This window comes from Trichomycterus rosablanca, chromosome 12, assembly GCF_030014385.1.
Source record: "Trichomycterus rosablanca isolate fTriRos1 chromosome 12, fTriRos1.hap1, whole genome shotgun sequence".
Classification (NCBI taxonomy): Eukaryota; Metazoa; Chordata; class Actinopteri; order Siluriformes; family Trichomycteridae; genus Trichomycterus; species Trichomycterus rosablanca.
The window spans coordinates 4,829,971-4,850,122 of NC_085999.1; the positions used below are offsets into that span (position 1 = coordinate 4,829,971).

The 20,152-nt window shown below is 39.6% G+C and overlaps 2 protein-coding genes across 9 annotated transcripts in view; both read right to left on the reverse strand.

Moving 5' to 3' along the window:
- Positions 1-1,015: 1,015 nt before the first annotated feature.
- On the reverse strand, positions 1,016-5,416 carry tmem237a (transmembrane protein 237a). The gene is given in 10 exon segments (XM_063006655.1): positions 1,016-1,151; positions 1,240-1,361; positions 1,547-1,634; positions 1,722-1,795; positions 2,038-2,229; positions 2,312-2,429; positions 3,014-3,171; positions 4,175-4,268; positions 4,371-4,502; positions 5,353-5,416. Coding segments are annotated over 10 exon segments (1,110 nt in total). The 3' UTR covers positions 1,016-1,083.
- Positions 5,417-8,104: 2,688 nt separating this feature from the next.
- Positions 8,105-20,152, reverse strand: part of als2a (alsin Rho guanine nucleotide exchange factor ALS2 a) — a 36,078-nt gene continuing 24,030 nt past the window's right edge. For 4 of the 8 annotated variants that reach the window (XM_063005492.1, XM_063005491.1, XM_063005488.1 and 1 more), the window contains 9 exons: positions 19,375-19,492; positions 18,424-18,581; positions 18,134-18,244; positions 17,284-17,460; positions 16,126-16,171; positions 13,422-13,483; positions 13,155-13,304; positions 12,793-12,889; positions 8,105-10,070 (listed from right to left, as the gene is read on the reverse strand). In XM_063005492.1, the coding sequence (XP_062861562.1) occupies positions 10,026-10,070; positions 12,793-12,889; positions 13,155-13,304; positions 13,422-13,483; positions 16,126-16,171; positions 17,284-17,460; positions 18,134-18,244; positions 18,424-18,581; positions 19,375-19,492 (964 nt within the window). In that variant the 3' untranslated portion in view covers positions 8,105-10,025. Of the gene's footprint in view, positions 10,071-12,792; positions 12,890-13,154; positions 13,308-13,421; positions 13,484-16,125; positions 16,172-17,283; positions 17,461-18,133; positions 18,245-18,423; positions 18,582-19,374; positions 19,493-20,152 lie in introns of all 8 variants that reach the window. The other 4 variants (XM_063005490.1, XM_063005489.1, XM_063005487.1 and 1 more) reach the window with 1 other exon arrangement.

Sequence of the window (20,152 nt, forward strand, 5' to 3'; positions counted from 1 at the left end):
TAAACTTTAATTTATTACATTTAATCATGTCAGACTTGTAGTTCTACAATTACTGACTGTAGTCCATCTGTTTCTCTACATATCTTTTAAGCCTGCCTTTACCCTGTTCTTTAATGGTCGGGACCCCCACAGAGCAGGTATTATTTGGGTGGTGGATCATGGTGGTGGTGTGTTAGTGTGTGTTGTGCTGGTATGAGTGGATCAGACACAGCAGCGCTGATGGACACCTCACTGTCACTGCTGGACTGAGAATAGTCCACCAACCAAAAATAACCAGCCAGCAGCGCCCCATGGGCAGCGTCCTGTGACCACTGATGAAGGTCTAGAAGATGACCGACTCAAACAGCAGCAATAGATGAGCGACCGTCTCCGACTTTACATCTACAAGGTGGACCAACTAGGTAGGAGTGTCTAATAGAGTGGACAGTGAGTGGACACGGTATTTAAAAACTCTGATCCACTCATACCAGCACAACACACACTAACACACCACCACCATGTCAGTGTCACTGCAGTGCTGAGAATGACAAAAATCTATAAGTAGGGATCTTATGAATCTCTGCAAAGGAGATGTTCCTGTGTTATAGTGTCATTTAAATAAACGGTAGTCTTAAAAGCAATGTGTGAATACAACATTTTAATGAATTAAACAAAGATGTTTATGTTCTGAATGTGTTTTGTGGATGTGAATTGTGTTATGTAATATGTACTTGTTAGAACAGCTTATAAGCATAAGTACACTGGTACAGTTCAATGTGCATATTTTTATAGATGGGAGTAGGTGAGTAAGTAACTGTGAGTGAGTGAATGTGTGTTGCCCTGCAATGAACTGACACTCTAGGGTGTATTTCTGCCATCATAACAGTGAGTTAAATTAATTATTAAAACAAGAAAACCCCTGTAACTAATATCAATAGTCTAATGATTAATATCAAATGTCTGGATATGCAATACAGCTTTGTATCAAAAAGTATATTTAATTATATTTCCCATCTAACATCCTCTATCCATCCATCTAACATTCTCATTTATCATCTAACAAACCATCTTCCATTTAACTAATTCCATTAGTGATGTTATGTTTTAGGATGGGATTTCACATTTCTCCTCATGCTGTGGATACTCCTCTAGTTCCATTGCCATTAAGTACTCTGTGGAACAAGGACATAAAATATGGTTAGATGAAAACTATAATCAGTAATGTAAACTATTATTAGTTCCACTCCCACATCAGCGTACCTTCTGTATAGTCCATATCTGGTCTGGTGGAGATGAAAACCCAAGCCAGTCCAACAAGTAAAGCTATAACCAGATTCACCACAATCCAAGGCTGTAAAAACTGGTGCTCTGAACCTGGAGGCCTGCACAAAAACAGAACTACCAAGAATGCTGTTTGGAGAAGATTTTATAAACAGGTGCATGTGCAATAATTTTTATAAAATAAACCATTTAAAACTGTTTTCAGTCACAGTTAAATAAAGATTTGGAATCCCAGGAGCATCAGTAGCCTATTAAAATGCTTTTATTTCTGAAAGAAAATGCTCACCATAGAGTTGCATTGGCTTTGGGGTACAGGTTGATCCGGTCGCTGGTCATCTGCTGACTCAGAGATAAAATAAGAGCTAAAAAGTAAACTGAAAACACAACTTCATTTTAGTTCAACTTCCTTCTACTTCAAATTTTAAGACATCATTGATATTCCTGTGTTAATTTTGGCTTACAGAAAGAAGCAAGGGCTACTGGATCCAGTGTAAGGAACCCTCTCAGGGCCATAGAGGACTTGGCCAGATTCACCCTGCAAAGGAAGGTGAGGAAAATGGTCATGTTTTTAACACCACGTATTCTTCAGAAGCCTGGGTTAAAGTGCAGAGTCAGCCACTATTCTTCACCCATGGAGTCAAGAGAGTTAAGGGCCTTGCTCAGGGACCCAACGGTGGCTGCATGGCACAGCCGGGATTCTCACCCACAGCTTTCCAGTTGGTAACCTACAGCTCTACCAACTAGGCTATTGCTGTCCATAAACATACACACACACACCTGTCAAATGCAGAAACAGTGCAAACAGCAAGCAGAAAGTAGAGTAGAGACTGAGTTGGATAGGCTAAACTATGGTAGTGCTGCAGCAGGTTCGAAAGTGTTTTCAGTTGCTCCCCAGCTAGCACGTAAACAACAATAATATTCCACACAGCGTAGCCTGCCAGGAAACCATGACAGAAGAGGCCGATGATCCTGTAGAGGTAAACAGAAATAATCAACATGATGCACTGAAACAGACTGAAACAATATTTTGAGTCCTCAGACTCTCACTTACCTGCTCCCACAGTGAACTCTCATGGCAACGTCCCGTGTGTTCCACACAGATCTTACTTCCATAAACTCCTCCAACTCCTCATGACTGAGGTCCAATCCTTCTGTTGCTTTAAATTGGCCTGCAGACATGGATGACATGGATGTTCCATGGACATTTGTTTGTGAATACAATAATATAATAAAAATAATACTGTTAAATAGTAGAGAAACAGTGCACTGACTAATTTACGCATCTAAATCAAATCAGAACCTAAACTAGTCTAAAAGTAAGGGATTGTTGCTTGCCTTAGCAGTAATGGGACTACAGTGAAGAGCATTGTCAGCTACAGTCTTTCAATCCACTTTCAAAAAACTAAAGACATAATATATGAACTAGCAACTGTATTTGTATTGTGGCGTGGGTTTTCTCTGGGTGCTCTGGTTTCCTCCCACAGTCCAAAAACATGCAGTCAGGTTAATTGGAGACACTGAATTGCCCTATAGGTGAATGTGTGTGTGTGTGTGTGTATGTGTCATGGACTGGCGCCACGTCCAGGGTGTTACTGTGTGCCTTGAGTCCATTAAAAAAAGCTGGGATAGGCTCCAGCGCCCCCCACCACCCCACCCCCGTGACCCTGATTGGATAAGCGGTTAAGAGAGTGAGTGTATTTTCTTGTTAATTAGCAGGTTTTTATTATTGATTTCTGGAGGGTACGGGACTTACGGTTTCTCTCTACAAACACTTTGCTGAGAGGTTGACTAGAACTCGGTGCAGAGAACAGGGAGCGATGAACAACAGAAGTGTGTGCAGTAATAACATTGTCATCCTTCTTCTGGTTTCCCACATCATTGGTCTTCTTATTATCTGTAATCCTAGACTTTCTACAAAAAAAACATACACCGATCAGCCATAACATTAAAACCACCTCCTTGTTTCTACATACACTGTCCATTTTATCAGCTTCACTTATTATATAGAAGAACTTTGTAGTTCTACAATTACTGACTGTAGTCCATCTGTTTCTCTGCATACTTTATTAGCCCCCTTTCATGCTGTTCTTCAATGGTCAGGACTCTCCCAGGACCACCACAGAGCAGGTACTATTTGGGTGGTGGATGATTTGCAGCACTGCAGTGACACTGACATGGTGGTGGTGTGTTAGTGTGTGTTGTGCTGGTATGAGAGGATCAGACACAGCAGCGCTGATGGAGTTTAAACACTTCACTGTCACTGCTGGATTGAGAATAGTCCACCAACCAAATATATCCAGCCAACAGTGCCCCATGGGCAGCGTCCTGTGACCACTGATGAAGGTCTAGAAGATGAGCGATCGTCTCTGACTTTACATCTACAAGGTGGACCAACTAGGTAGGAGTGTCTACTAGAGTGGACAGTGAGTGGACACGGTATTTAAAAACTCCAGCAGCGCTGCTGTGTCTTATTTACTCATACCAGCACAACACACACTAACACACCACCACCATGTCAGTGTCACTGCAATGCTGAGAATGATCCACCACCTAAATAATACCTGCTCTGTGGTGGTCCTGACCATTGAAGAACAGCATGAAAGGGGGCTAACAAAGCATGCAGAGAAACAGATGGACTACAGTCAGTAATTGTAGAACTACAAAGTGCTTCTATATGGTAAATGGAGCTGATAAAATGGACAGTGAGTGTAGAAACAAGAAGGTTTTAATGTTATGGCTGATCAGTGTATTTATAGAACAAGATTACTAGATTAGTATTAAATAAAGTGTTAGTTTAATCTTAAACAAGGTTCTACCATTTTTAATGTCAAATGACATTTTGTGTATTTTAAGTTTAGTCAAGATTAAGTATTTCCAAAATGTTCAGTTTGCCTTGACATTTTTAAAGTCTTACCTCTTCCTTTTGGATTTCCTATTGATGTTCTCTCCATCTGTGTAAACCTTTTCTGCAGCTTCATTTACAGCTCCCCTCTGCTCACTCTCCAGATCTACAGACACGCATAACAAATATGTGAAGAAAACAGGAAAGAGAAAATACAAAAACAAGCAGTAAAGAAGGAATGAAATTCACAGTATGAAATTTACTTTACCAATAGTCTGTGCTTTCTTTTTCCTTTTCTTCTTCAGTGGTGGAATGTCCTGAATCTCAGGGCATGGATCACCCCTGTGTTCCAACACATTTCCTCTGGTCAACACTCCCATTTCGACAGTAGGCTCTGAATCTACTGGACGCAGCAGGTATATTAATATAAAACCAAAGGTGCAGAAGTCTAATGCACTATCCCACCACCACATAGACCTGGGTTTCAGTCTCAGTGGTGCTACCAGCCTGGTTGTGTGCTTAGTAAACACAATTTGCCATGCATGAGGGAGAAAAGGTCGAATGGGAATCAACTATCTGCCACTGCAACAACTACTGATGGCATGGCAAAATACTCCTTACTGGTTAGGCTATTGTTTCCCCCCCCCCCCCCCCCCCCCCATTTTCACCCCTAATCTAGTCGTGTCCAATTACCCTGAATGCGTCCTCTGTACTGATTTGACCCTTCACCGCTGACTGAGGATGCCTCTCAACTGACATGCGCCCCCTCCGGCACGTACAGTCAGTACAGACCGCATTTTTCACCTGCATGAGTCGAGTTCATACACCGACGTTCACAGTGTACGGAGGGCCACACCCCATCAGCATTATTCCTCAGCCCTGTGCAGGCGCCATCAGTCAGCCAGCAGGGGCCGCAGTTGCACCAGTTATGAGGACCCATGATCCGACTTTTTACCCCTAACCCTGAACAACAGCCAATCGTTGTTATTGCAGCCACCCAGCCCAGTCGGAAAGGCAGAGCTGAGATTCCATACGATGTATTCGAAACCCCAACTCTGGTGCGCTAGTGTACTTTACTGCTGCGCCACCTGAGCAGCTTGGTTAGGCTATTGTTATAAAATAATAAAAGGTCAATTTTAGTAGCTCAGTTAGGTAGAAATGTAGAAATTTTTAGTAACATCAGTTATAATATTGAATTTGCTGATTACTAACAAAACTATCAGGACAACAAAGATGCTTAAACGTCATACCCTTTGGCTTGTTCACTCCACTGATTTTCTTTTTTTAATTTCTTTTCCTGGATTTGACAGACATCTTGTCTATATAAATGACAGAAGATCAGATCAGATAGAAAATCAGGTTGTCCCATCTACAGTATGTCTGCAGTTAGTGTAAACTTTGGGAAGTAAATTGGGTACATTATGTGAAATTGGGTACATTATTAAAATAAACACAAATCTGACTAGATAATTAACAATATTTGAATAAAAATGTTTATGACATTTAGATAAAAGTGTTCTATACAGTGTTTTTTACAGCATTGTTTACAGTTCTGTTAACTCAGGGGCGTAACTACCGGGGGTGCGGGGGGGGGGGGGGGGGGGGGGGGGGGCACTGGGGTGCACTGGGGCCCATGGCGGGTGGGGGCCCTCCACGACATGAACTAAATCCCCCACCGCACTGTCCCCCCATAGGCTCACCAGGTCATTATTATTATATTACAATATTTCATTAAGTAAAATATTAAAAGTGAGTGAGTACCTTTAATTCATTCTGATATAGCATTTATATATACAGATACAAATATATATGAAATTTGTTGGGGGAAGGGGGGGGCCATTTTTTTGGCCCATGAGCTCCTAGTTACGCTACTGTGTTAACTCACTTAATTATAAAGTAAAGTTTCAATGCTGTAAACAATTCAGAAGAATCCAAATGTAAGAGATTCGCAATTATCAGATTTTTAAAATGATTTTTATTGATTATTATCTATTTCCTAAAGAAACTGAGCTTGGTTTTGAGGACTTAGCAGTCCAAGTGAACTTGAAACTTAAACTTAAAAAAAATACTCTACACAACTTGACCCATCATATGGCTATGAAATAGCAATAGCCTACATTGTTACACCAAGCGGTCATTGTTACCCAGCAGCACTTAAATCAATAACAAACTGGATTCATAACAAAACTTCATTCACAATCAACAAATGAAGTCTCAACCAAACACAGGTGACATGGATTTAACAGCTGCTTTATTTACATCTTGCTGTTAAACATTTAAGCAAATAAAAGAGAGATTAACTTACTGCCCCCCTTCCATCCATTATGCTCAAGCTGGACTCATGGTCCTGTGTAGCTGTTTAGAGACAGCAGGTCAGCCGTTTAATCCACAGTTAAATCCACACTGACCAGCATCTGCTAATGAGAGAATTACTGAGGAGCAGATCACTGTGTGTCTTAGAGGAACATTATAAGATACAAGCACACACACACACACACACACACACACAGACACACACACACACACACACACACACACCTTTTGTTAGTTATGTCAAAAATGTATCTGCAATGGGGGAGAAACTTATAATGGCAGTACAAATAAGCTTTTTTTTTTATTTTTCCAAATTAAAAAACAAATACAAGAGGGCTTGTAAATTTCATCGTTTAGAACCTGTAAGTGGGCGATGCATGCCTCACTAAGGAGACACCGGGTGTACCTGGCATCTGCAATGTTATAAAGAATGAACCCAATAGCAGAATACTTAAAGCTCTTTTACACATGCATGTTTACAGATATGAACTGGTAATTCACCAACCTGAAATGTCTTGTCACGGTTAAGATATAAAACAATTGTACAGTACTGTAAATATTGTGTTGGTTCATGTGCAAACAGAAGCTAATAGATCTGATAAGTAAAATACTGAGACAAGGCATTTAAACGTTTTAAATTAAAAGCAAAATGAAATCAAAAACAGTATAGAGACAACATGATGCAGCATTAAAATCAACTGTTAGGATGGATAAGATTTTCCAGACAGTGTCTGGTCTGTCTCTGTAATGTTACAGGTGGAGACCTGTCATGATTTTGATGCTGCATTAGGGAACAATGATAATAAATGAACTGGAACTGTGGAAACACAATATCCGCTGCAATTATGAACCAGTTTTAGCTTTTTGGCTATTAAATCAATAAGGTCTAATGTATCAAATATTAGGCAAACTTACAGAACCAGTCACTGAGTTACTGCATTTTTTTAAGATCAGAAATATTATGTAAGGGTTAGGTAATTGTGACATGGCAGTGTTAGCAAAATATCCTGCTATTATAAAATACTATCATTCATTTTTGTTGGGCGACAAGGTGGCTAAGTGGGTAGCACCGTCACCTCACAGCAAGAGGGTCCTGGGTTCGATCCCCAGGCTGGGGTCTGGGTCCTTTCTGTTTGGAGTTTGCATGTTCTCCCCGTGTCCGCCTGGGTTTCCGTGTGCTCTGGATTCCTCCCACAGTCCAAAGACATGTAAGTGAGGTGAATTGGAGACACAAAATTGTCCATGACCGTGTCTGATATAACTTTGTGAACTGATGAATCTTGTGTAATGAGTAACTACCGTTCCTGTGATGAATGTAACCAAAATAAAAACATGATGTTAAAATCATAATAAACAAACATTCATTTTTGTTAATTTGTTGTATCATTTCACTGATGTCCTGATTTAAAGCAAAATTGAGCTCTGCAGAAAAGTTTAGAGTTATAAAAGTCTTGTATTAAGCAAAATGACAACAATTAGTGTCCTTAGTTCCCAAGTGATTAAAAGGTGTAGTTAATAGGAATAGTGATGTAATCACTCCTTTAGTGGGAGTGTGTTGCAGGCATCACATTCTGAATTTGTTTCTATTTACAAAATACATTTGGTCAGTGAAAACCTAAACACATCTTTTTGTACTTGTGTCAGTTAAATAAGAACTCGAAACAATTTTTATTATTGTATTTATTGCATTTTACTAGATATCCCAACTTTTCCAGAAATGGGGTTTGTATGTCTAACGTATGTAAAACCCAGCTGTGCTCACAATGATCTTATATTAACAGTCAATTTAATAAGGATAAAGACACGTGTTTATAAAAACATTAGTTTATAATTCAACAAATTTATATATTTTAAAAAAATTCTAATTTCCACAAATATAAAAATATTTATTACATTATTAGCTAATATTACTGATCAACTTCCCCATTGTTTTCTTATTACTTTAATCAGTTAAACCTTTGATACATTCACATAGAGCTGAAATCCAAAGTTTACATTTACTAATAGGGGAAGTGATGTGTACATCACGGCAGTCATGTGATTTAAACATGTTCTCCAAATGAATACAGGTTGTTCACAGTCAATCCAGCTTAAATTACCACGAGTCTAGAAGCCACTATTAGCTCAAGTAAAGAAAAAGAAGAGTAGCAGTAACTGAAGTGTAACTGTTAAAGAAATAAATGCAACAATAAATCAATACAAATAAGAACTGCCGCTCCCTAAAAATACAACGTGTAACTATACAGTAACCAGCAAACATAATCTGTTCTACAAAAACTAAACAGTAACGACAGTAGGTGGTGCTTCAGTAACTACAGTGCCTCGTGTCTGTTAAGTGTGCCAGTGCCTCATTGTTTTGTCCTGATGTGGCCATCATGTCATCTAAAAAGATCTAAAACATTTTTAAATCCTGATGTAGTCACAGTAGTGGGCAGTGGTAGCTCAGTGGTTAAACTACTAGACTAGTAATCATAAGGCTGCCGGTTCAAGCCTCATTACCACCACCCCTGAGCATGGTCCTTAACCCTCAATTGCTCAAACTGTATTCAGTCATAATTGTAAGTCACTTTGGATAAAAGCATCTGCTAAATGCTGAAAATGTAAGATTTATGATGGGTATCAGCTTTAATGTCCTACAGTCCACATCCAGACTGAGTAGAACTGCTTTAGTCTGCAATGCCTGGCAGAAATGGCATCACATGCCTCATTTTCCCTTATTTACTCATTACGTTAGACGAATTTACAGGACATGCATAAAGTATTGCAGTGATCTACACTTTAAATAATAGCTTATTGAAGGTGACCTCATTGGGTCTTTGGGTGGTGCAGCAGTAAAACATGCTAGCCCACTACTGCTGAGATGTGGGGTTCAAATCTCAGCTGTGCTATTGAACATAAAGGCAAATACTATGGGGCATCTACACAGACATGTTTAACTACAGCTGAGGAGATCGAACAGGCTGGTCAGTGGGAGGTGAACTTATCAGTGCGCTCTCAGTAATAATAATAAGGACAAATCCAGTGTAAAAAATGCCCCCCCCCAAAAAAAAAATGTAACATTAAACGTGACCTTGTTAGGTAAAATGTTACGCAACAATCTTCCACACAATTCTTGGTTGTTAATTCTTCACTGCAAAACCATCTTATAACAGTAGTGTAGTCATTTCAGATTATACTTCTCTTTTAACAAAGGTATATAAATTCTAACTTTCTACACCCTCATGTTACATCAGTATAGTGCTGAAAAACACACTATATGCTTTCTTATAAATACAGTACAAAGCACATATTTGAGAGAAACATTTTAAGTTAAATCTTTGTTTTACTTTGTTAAGCAGACGAGTTAAAACCCATTCAAAATCATATAACCATTTTCAGCTAACTTACTAAACAAACTTCTATATTTTTTAAAGACTTTTATCATTTGTCAGTTCAGTAATAAGCAGCAAATAAAATCAGTAGGTTTTCACACACTTTAAAGATATTATCTGATAAAGCAGGTCCTATAAAGGGGGTCAGTTTTTGCTCCTCCCAGTTACAGGTTTCTCACTGTGTCTGTGCTGGAGATGTAATGATCCACATCATCCACTTCATCCACAACATGCTGCCTCTACATGACCCTGCTTTTCTCATTCTGAATCTGGTAGTAGCAAGCCTGTTGAGATAGAGTAAATGTAAGCATAAATACTGTAAGCAAAACACTGTACTGTGTTAGAAAAATCACAACACAAGGAATATAATTTCTTTGATGACTCTCGCTAATTGAAGATAAATGCAATAAATGTAGGGACTGACAGAGATAAACACAACACTGCAAAACATCTTTTACACTCCATCATTTTATATGGCTTAAATATATCCAAATGAAATGAATCATTACACCGAGTCAAATACATTTAGCTGTATGTTATACAAAGTGTAAATGCCAAGAGATTACAAATGTTTTTTTTATACGAGCGTCATATATATATATATATATATATATATATATATATATATATATATATATATATATACAGTATATATATATATATATATATATATATATATATATATATATATATATATATATATACATATATACAGTATATACACAGTGGGGGAAATAAGTATTTGATCCCCTGCTGATTTTGTAAGTTTACCCCTTGAACAGTCTATAACGTTTATGGAAGGTTTATTTTAACAGAGAGAGAGACAGAATATCAACAAAAAATCCAGAAAAAAAACATTAAATAAAGGTTATAAATTAATTTGTATTTAATTAAGGGAAATAAGTATTTGATCCCCTAGCAACCAGCAAGAATTCTGACCCCCACAGACCGGTTATGTGCCCATGAGGCACACAAATTAGTCCTGTCCCTTTATAAAAGACTCCTGTCACAGAATCAGTTTCTTCCGTTCAAATCTCTCGACCACAATGGGCAAGACCAAAGAGCTATCAAAGGACATCAGGGACAAGATTGTAGACCTGCACAAGGCTGGAATGGGCTACAAGACCATCAGCAAGACGCTTGGTGAGAAAGAGACCACTGTTGGCGCGATAATTCGAAAATGGAAGAAATACAAGATCAGAGTTAATCGCCCTCGCTCTGGAGCTCCATGCAAGATCTCACCTGGTGGGGTAAGAATGATTCTGAGAAAGGTGAGGTCAGTCCAGAATTACACAGGAGGAGCTTGTCAATGATCTCCAGGGAGCTGGGAGCACAGTCACCAAGAAAACCATTAGTAACACACTTCGCCGTAATGGATTGAGATCCTGCAGTGCCCGCAAAGTCCCTTTGCTCAAGAAGGCTCATGTACAGGCCCGTCTGAAGTTTGCCAATGAACACCTGAATGATTCAGAGAAAGCTTGGGAGAATGTGATATGGTCAGATGAGACCAAAATTGAGCTCTTTGGCATCAACTCCACTCGCCGTGTTTGGAGGCAAAGAAATGCCCGGTGGGGATGGTGTTCTTGGGGTCATCCCAGCTCCCTTGAGATCATTGACAAGCTCCTCCTGTGTAATTCTGGACTGACCTCACCTTTCTCAGAATCATTCTTACCCCACAAGGTGAGATCTTGCATGGAGCTCCAGAGCGAGGGCAATTGACTGTGATCTTGTATTTCTTTCATTTTCGAATTATCGCGCCAACAGTGGTCTCTTTCTCAACAAGCTTCTTGCTGATGGTCTTGTAGCCCATTCCAGCCTTGTGCAGGTCTACAATCTAGTCCCTGACGTCCTTTGATAGCTCTTTGGTCTTGCCCATGGTGGTCGAGAGATTTGAATGGAAGAAACTGATTCTGTGACAGGAGTCTTTTATAAAGGGACAGGACTAATTTGTGTGCCTCATGGGCACATAACCGGTCTGTGGGGGTCAGAATTCTTGCTGGTTGCTAGGGGATCAAATACTTATTTCCCTTAATTAAATACAAATTAATTTATAACCTTTATTTAAATTTTTTTTTTCTGGATTTTTTGTTGATATTCTGTCTCTCTCTCTGTTAAAATAAACCTTCCATAAAAATTATAGACTGTTTAAGTCTTTGTAAGGGGGTAAACTTACAAAATCTTATTTCCCCCACTGTATACATACAGTATATATATATATTGGTGCTACTGAAATAAGAACAACATGTGATATATTTAGCATGTTCTTCCTGTCTCTTTTTCCTCCAGGTATTTTAGTAAATATTGGCTGCACTTTTGTATGGACAACCATCTCTGCAGCACTCCATTAACCATGTTTTTATGGTGGAGTGGTGAAAGTGGCCACTGTTCATTACTTTTGCAACATTAGAAAAATAATCTGTAGTTTGATGCAACGTTTGGGCAGAACAGCTACCACTGATGTCTGGTGTAAAACAGGCACCGCTCGTCACCTGGAAACTACCTACAGAGAAACATGGTGGTGGTGGCATGGAGTCCTATACAAAAAGACGTGCAGCTGTTATTGGTGCCAGTGGAGATTCTACAAAGTATTAAATAAAGGGTCTAAATACTTTTGGGAACAAGAGATGAAAGTTTTTCTAAAAACTTCATCATTTAGGTGATTAGTTATAGATTGATGGGAAAATGGCAGTTATATCCTTTCACAATTATGAGAGCAAAAAGTCAAGAAGTCTAAATACTTCTGAATCCACTATGTATTAGTCCTAATATATTAAATCTATTTAATCTTTCTTTATATAAATGCATTTACAACTGCACTTTAGTGACAAATTCTTATCCAGACACAATCATGTTAACTGAGCCAAGTGAAATAATCAGATGTAAACAGCGTCTTAGTCTCGGGTTGTTGAGGTTGCTAAATAAATGAGTGCAACTCTTAATAAAACTTAATAAAAATACTAAATGTGTATATTAATTAAGTGTGTATGAGAAGATACTGAATCATACTTTCAGAGTGGTGAACATGAGTCCGAGTTCACCGTGCTGTAGAGCAGGATCCATAAAGTCCTCGATCAGGCTCACCTCAGATCCAAGGTTTCTGATTCTGAATAAACACACAAATAAAATAATACAATAATATAATATAATATAATAAATATTATATAATAATATAATAATAATAATAATAATAATAATATAAAACACTAACATTAAGGTAAAAAATTGCATATCACGTATTTTGTTAACATTTGGCCAATGTACACCAGACAGTCAAACCCAACTGAAATACTGCCCTAATCTGTCTGCAGCTCATGTTTACTTTTTAAGGAAATAAACCAGCTAAAGACTTATTTAGCATTTAATCCTACCGTGCACGAAGAACTACATAGAGGAAGACTGGAAAGAGGTCATCCATGCCCCACATGAAGTCCTGGCCGAGCATGCCTTGAACTTCCTGCGTGAGTTCCTCAAAGGTCATCTGAATCACACGGAGCTTATCTGCAGGAGTGAAAGTAAAGCTGCTGCCAAGAAAGTGAAATAAAAAATGAGTTCCAAAGACAAAATGAAGTACCAAAAACCCAACCACACATACAAACAAATGCCCACAAACAAGTGAGGTACGAGCTTTCATTCACCCGATCTGCTGCAGGGTCTCCACAGCAGTCGCAAAGCAAACGTCCATAGTGCTCGGCAGCACCTGAAAATTACAAACGTTTTTAATATATTGTTAACTTGTGTATATATATATATACAGTGTATCACAAAAGTGAGTACACCCCTCACATTTCTGCAAATATTTCATTATATCTTTTCATGGGACAACACTATAGACATGAAACTTGGATATAACTTAGAGTAGTCAGTGTACAGCTTGTATAGCAGAGTAGATTTACTGTCTTCTGAAAATAACTCAACACACAGCCATTAATGTCTAAATAGCTGGCAACATAAGTGAGTACACCCCACAGTGAACATGTCCAAATTGTGCCCAAAGTGTCAATATTTTGTGTGACCACCATTATTATCCAGCACTGCCTTAACCCTCCTGGGCATGGAATTCACCAGAGCTGCACAGGTTGCTACTGGAATCCTCCTCCACTCCTCCATGATGACATCACGGAGCTGGTGGATGTTAGACACCTTGAACTCCTCCACCTTCCACTTGAGGATGCGCCACAGGTGCTCAATTGGGTTTAGTCCATCACCTTTACCTTCAGCTTCCTCAGCAAGGCAGTTTTCATCTTGGAGGTTGTGTTTGGGGTCGTTATCCTGTTGGAAAACTGCCATGAGGCCCAGTTTTCGAAGGGAGGGGATCATGCTCTGTTTCAGAATGTCACAGTACATGTTGGAATTCATGTTTCCCTCAATGAACCGCAGCTCCCCAGTGCCAGCAACATTCATGCAGCCCAAGACCATGATGCTACCACCACCATGCTTGACTGTAGGCAAGATACAGTTGTCTTGGTACTTCTCACCAGGGCGCCGCCACACATGCTGGACACCATCTGAGCCAAACAAGTTTATCTTGGTCTCGTCAGACCACAGGGCATTCCAGTAATCCATGTTCTTGGACTGCTTGTCTTCAGCAAACTGTTTGCTGGCTTTCTTGTGCGTCAGCTTCCTTCTGGGATGACGACCATGCAGACCGAGTTGATGCAGTGTGCGGCGTATGGTCTGAGCACTGACAGGCTGACCTCCAACGTCTTCAACCTCTGCAGCAATGCTGGCAGCACTCATGTGTCTATTTTTTAAAGCCAACCTCTGGATATGACGCCGAACACGTGGACTCGACTTTTTTGGTCGACCCTGGCGAAGCCTGTTCCGAGTGGAACCTGTCCTGGAAAACCACTGTATGACCTTGGCCACCATGCTGTAGCTCAGTTTCAGGGTGTTAGCAATCTTCTTATAGCCCAGGCCATCTTTGTGGAGAGCAACAATTCTATTTCTCACATCCTCAGAGAGTTCTTTGCCATGAGGTGCCATGTTGAATATCCAGTGGCCAGTATGAGAGAATTGTACCCAAAACACCAAATTTAACAGCCCTGCTCCTCATTTACACCTGGGACCTTGACACATGACACCAGGGAGGGACAACGACACATTTGGGCACAATTTGGACATGTTCACTGTGGGGTGTACTCACTTATGTTGCCAGCTATTTAGACATTAATGGCTGTGTGTTGAGTTATTTTCAGAAGACAGTAAATCTACAGTGCTATACAAGTTGTACACTGACTACTCTAAGTTATATCCAAGTTTCATGTCTATAGTGTTGTCCCATGAAAAGATATAATGAAATATTTGCAGAAATGTGAGGGGTGTACTCACTTTTGTGATACACTGTATATATATATATATATTATATATATTATACTGTATAATATATTATACAGTTCAGTGTCTCAAAAAACATTTTAACAATTAACTACATTAAAAAACAGTAATACTGAAAAAATTATTGATGCCACTTCTAATTGTAATACTAACTTTGATCAAATGCAACTCATTATCTTTCCATGTAGGAAATGTGTGAATTAGCTGTTTTAGTATATATGCAATAATAAATAGCATTTCTCTTTCTAATTTCTACAAATAGCATTTCTCTTTCTGACTTCTATCAGTATGGTAGACTCAATCTAAAAAAGAAGTGGACAACCTCAGTTCAGTCCAGCACAAAGAAGTTTAGAAATATGAAATATGTTACACTACCTTACTTTTGTTAATGTATTTTCCAAACATCCTAGTTTGTTATAAACTAGTAGATCTAAGTTTTCCTGACTTATTATCTACATTAACCCTCATGTTGTGTTCAAAGTGCCTTTTTTATTTTTTTGTATTTTGTTTATGCATTTTCTCCCCTTTTTTTCTCCCGACTTTTAGCGCATCCAATTGCCCGATTGCATCACGCTTCCTTTCCACTAATGCCGATCCCTGCTCTGATTGAGGAGAACAAAGCTAACCCACACCCCCTCCGACATGTGGGCAGCAGCCGTATGCATCCTTTCACCTGCACTAGACGAGTGCTAATGCGGATCAGCACCGTGTACGGAGAGACACACCCTGATCAACGTACTCCTGCTGCACCACCTGAGCGGCCCTGAAGCGCCTCTTTAACAGCTCACACAACATCCTGAGCCATTTTTAATTAGCGTGAAACTTCATGACTATTCTTAATTTTAGAGACTAGAACAATAATGATTAAAAGCAACATATTTTTATGTGTTTTGTTTCTGTCTGGCGCTGAGGGTACAGCAGATTTTCGCACACACACACACACACACACACAAACTGTGTCTTAAATCTTCTTTATCAATTATTTGTATTTAACCAGAGGCTTACCTCCTTTTTCTCTCCTAAAACAGAGATCGATACTGGCCAGAATTTTCTAGAGAGAAACAAAAATTCTATATTTAATGTTATAAATATGATGTCCAGATTGGATGAACATCAGTAGCAAAGCTGATAATGTCCTAAAACACTGGATTGAAATTGGAAATTTTTTATGACACATTATGCACAGATCATCCCTGTGGACCAATGGGTGACGTCTTAAAGCATGAAGCCATATACACTGATCAGTCATAACATTAAAACCACCTCCTTGTTTCTACACTCACTGTCCATTTTATCAGCGCCGCCATATCACATAGAAGCACTTTATAGTTCTACAATTACTGACTGTAGTCCATCTGTTTCTCTGCATACTTTTTTAGCCTGCTTTCACCCTGTTCTTCAATGGTCAGGACCACCACAGAGTAGGAATTATTTAGGTGGTGGATCATTCTCAGCACTGCAGTGACACCGACATGGTGGTGGTGTGTTAGTGTGTGTTGTGCTGGTATGAGTGGATCAGACACAGCAGCGCTGATGGAGTTTTAAAACACCTCACTGTCACTGCTGGACTGAGAATAGTCCATCAATCAAAAATATTCAGCCAACAGGTCTAGAAGGTCTAGAAGATGAGCAACTCAAACAGCAGCAATAGATGAGCGATCGTCTCTGACTTTACATCTACAAGGTGGACCAACTAGGTAGGAGCGTCTAATAGAGTGGACAGTGAGTGGACACGGTATTTAAAAACTCCAGCAGCGCTGCTGTGTCTAATCCACTCATACCAGCACAACACACACTAACACACCACCACCATGTCAGTGTCACTGCAGTGCTGAGAATCATCCACCACCTAAATAATACCTGCTCTGTGGTGGTCCTGACCATTGAAGAACAGGGTGAAAGCAGGCTAACAAAGTTTGCAGAGAAACAGATTGACTACAGTCAGTAATTGTAGAACTACAAAGTGCTTCTATATGGTAAGTGGAGCTGATAATATGGACAGTGAATGTAGAAACAAGGAGGTGGTTTTAATGTTATGGCTGATCGGTGTACATGTTTCATGTTACATTTGGCACTTTACATCAGCATTTATATTATTTAAATAAAACACATACAGGCTATAATAACAAATAATAATAACTGGGTGTTAGTTTAGTGACTCACTTAGGCACTCCCAAAAAGGTAAGCAAAGACAGGTCAGGCTGCCTGTTGAGGTAGAACAAACTCTCTGTGTACACCTCCTCCTCACGCTCCTTCTCCAGAGCGTACAGAGCAAAGAGAAGAGGATAGAGACGAGGTAACAGAACCGGGAGCAGCAGGCCGGAGCTACTCACAAACAAGCTGCAACAGATAAACACACACAGACACTCAATAGAAACTCACACGCATTATACACACATTTTCAACAGGTTTTAACAGCTGCAGGGGGCAGAGATGAAGATACTGAGAGTTTTATTGGGAGTGACGAGGATGGACAAGATTAGGAACAAGTTTATTAGAGGGGCGGCACAGATAGGATGTTTTTGAGAGAAAATAAGAAAGGAGAGATTGAGATGGTTTGAGCATGTGCAGAGGAGGGATGAGAGTTATATCGGGAGAAGGTGCAAAAATTCTATCTTTAATGTTATAAATATGATATCCAGATTGGATGAGCATCAGTAGCAAAACTGAGAATGTCCTAAAACAGAGCAGAGTTGAAGATGCTGAGAGTTTTATTAGGGGTGACAAGGATGGACAAGAGGGGTGGCGCAGATAAGAATGAGGAAGGAGAGATTGAGATGGTTTGAGCATGTGCAGAGGAGGGATGAGAGTTATATTGGGAGATATAACCCCTTCTTTTTACCTGCCAGAGATGGGTTCACACAGAAAGCAGTATTGCATACAAAAATAAAATACATGTGATAGATCTGCTACAATAATTAAGTAAAATATTTATTTACTTCTGGCCATTTAGTGTACATTTTTAACCAAAATGTGAAAGTTACTTCACAGATGAGCTCACAGATGTTCTTACCCCTGCTGACCAATGTTTGAACAAGTGCTGCTGTTTAGTGTGCCACTTAATCTTCTCTCTGAGGTGTCAGGAATAAACCCCCCCTCTTCAGGCAGACCGGGAAACAAAAACCTGATAGAAGAAACAAAGAACCCACAATAATTTTATCAGAGCAATTAAAAGTCCAACAACAGTCACTGCAGTGGTGATGCCACATTCAAGAAACAAGCAGGTTAAACAGTTATAGGATACTCAAAAAGTTCAACAGTCTCCGGTCAGCTGTAGCATTTTCTAAAGCACATAGCAGTTACCTGACAAGCTGGAATATGTGTTTCAAGTAGGACTGGATCTCTTTCACAGCCTGCTCTAAGAGCCGTCTATTGGATCCCACACCCACGTAGGTCATCCTATACACAGTGACCAGCGTCTCCAGCAGCCAGCCCAAAGGATGCAGTGGAGTATCAAACGCCTGTGTGGATAATATGTGAAATGAACACATTAATTTAAGGCAAAATGTATTTCAATTATGTTTATGCACAATGTAGCCATTAATATATAATTTTACAGAAGTGATGAAGTTGATCAGCCAGGACACCTAATGCTTGCTTTATCAGTCTGCACTGAAACTGTAAAGCTAATGCCACTTGCAAAAAATGTTAATCTAACTTAGACAATTGATCAAACATTTAGTACATGTACATGCACCCTTTGAGTCTGGTTCCTCGAGGTTTCTTCCTGTAATTTTAAGAGAGGTTTTCCTTGCCACTGTCACCCTCGGCTTGCTCAACAGGGGTTTTTGGTCTGGTAATTATCTGTAGAAGGAAGACTATGACTTTTAAGACTCAACAATAAAGCAGTTTGATAGTGGACTTGCTGGGAACTAATAACACTATGCTGCCATGATTTCCCCACTCCTCCTCCAGCAGAAGGTGACTTTTCAGCACTATTGAAGATCCCAGTCAGCCTACTTCCCTCAGACACATCAAAATTTGCCTGTTAAATGCCCGGACAGGCTGATATCAAAGCTTAGATTTGAACCTGAGAGCTCAAGATCATTTTTAACCACATACAATAAATGTAGAGCATATATTCATATCAAAATATTTACATTGTCTCCTACTATTTTATTCGTAGTATTTACCGTAATGTTTTAATTAAGATAAAATAATATAGTTGTTCTAAAAATCACTCCCTATCATTTAACATCAATATAAACCACAATATAAAACCACCCATAATTTTGTAACAAAGAAGCCTCTAACCTTGACGAGGTAGCGGCGAATGTTCTCATAGGATTCGGCGGTACAAAGTCCATTGTGCTGAGGAATTACTTCCAAACTCTCCAGCATCTTACACTGCGAGCGACTCAGAGCTTCAGAACTGCACACACATATATATATATACAGTGTATCACAAAAGTGAGTACGCCCCTCACATTTCTGCAAATATTTCATTATATCTTTTCATGGGACAACACTATAGACATGAAACTTGGATATAACTTAGAGTAGTCAGTGTACAGCTTGTATAGCAGTGTAGATTTACTGTCTTCTGAAAATAACTCAACACACAGCCATTAATGTCTAAATGGCTGGCAACATAAGTGAGTACACCCCACAGTGAACATGTCCAAATTGTGCCCAAAGTGTCAATATTTTGTGTGACCACCATTATTATTCAGCACTGCCTTAACCCTCCTGGGCATGGAATTCACCAGAGCTGCACAGGTTGCTACTGGAATCCTCTTCCACTCCTCCATGATGACATCATGGAGCTGGTGGATGTTAGACACCTTGAACTCCTCCACCTTCCACTTGAGGATGCGCCACAGGTGCTCAATTGGGTTTAGTCCATCACCTTTACCTTCAGCTTCCTCAGCAAGGCAGTTGTCATCTTGGAGGTTGTGTTTGGGGTCGTTATCCTGTTGGAAAACTGCCATGAGGCCCAGTTTTCAAAGGGAGGGGATCATGCTCTGTTTCAGAATGTCACAGCACATGTTGGAATTCATGTTTCCCTCAATGAACTGCAGCTCCCCAGTGC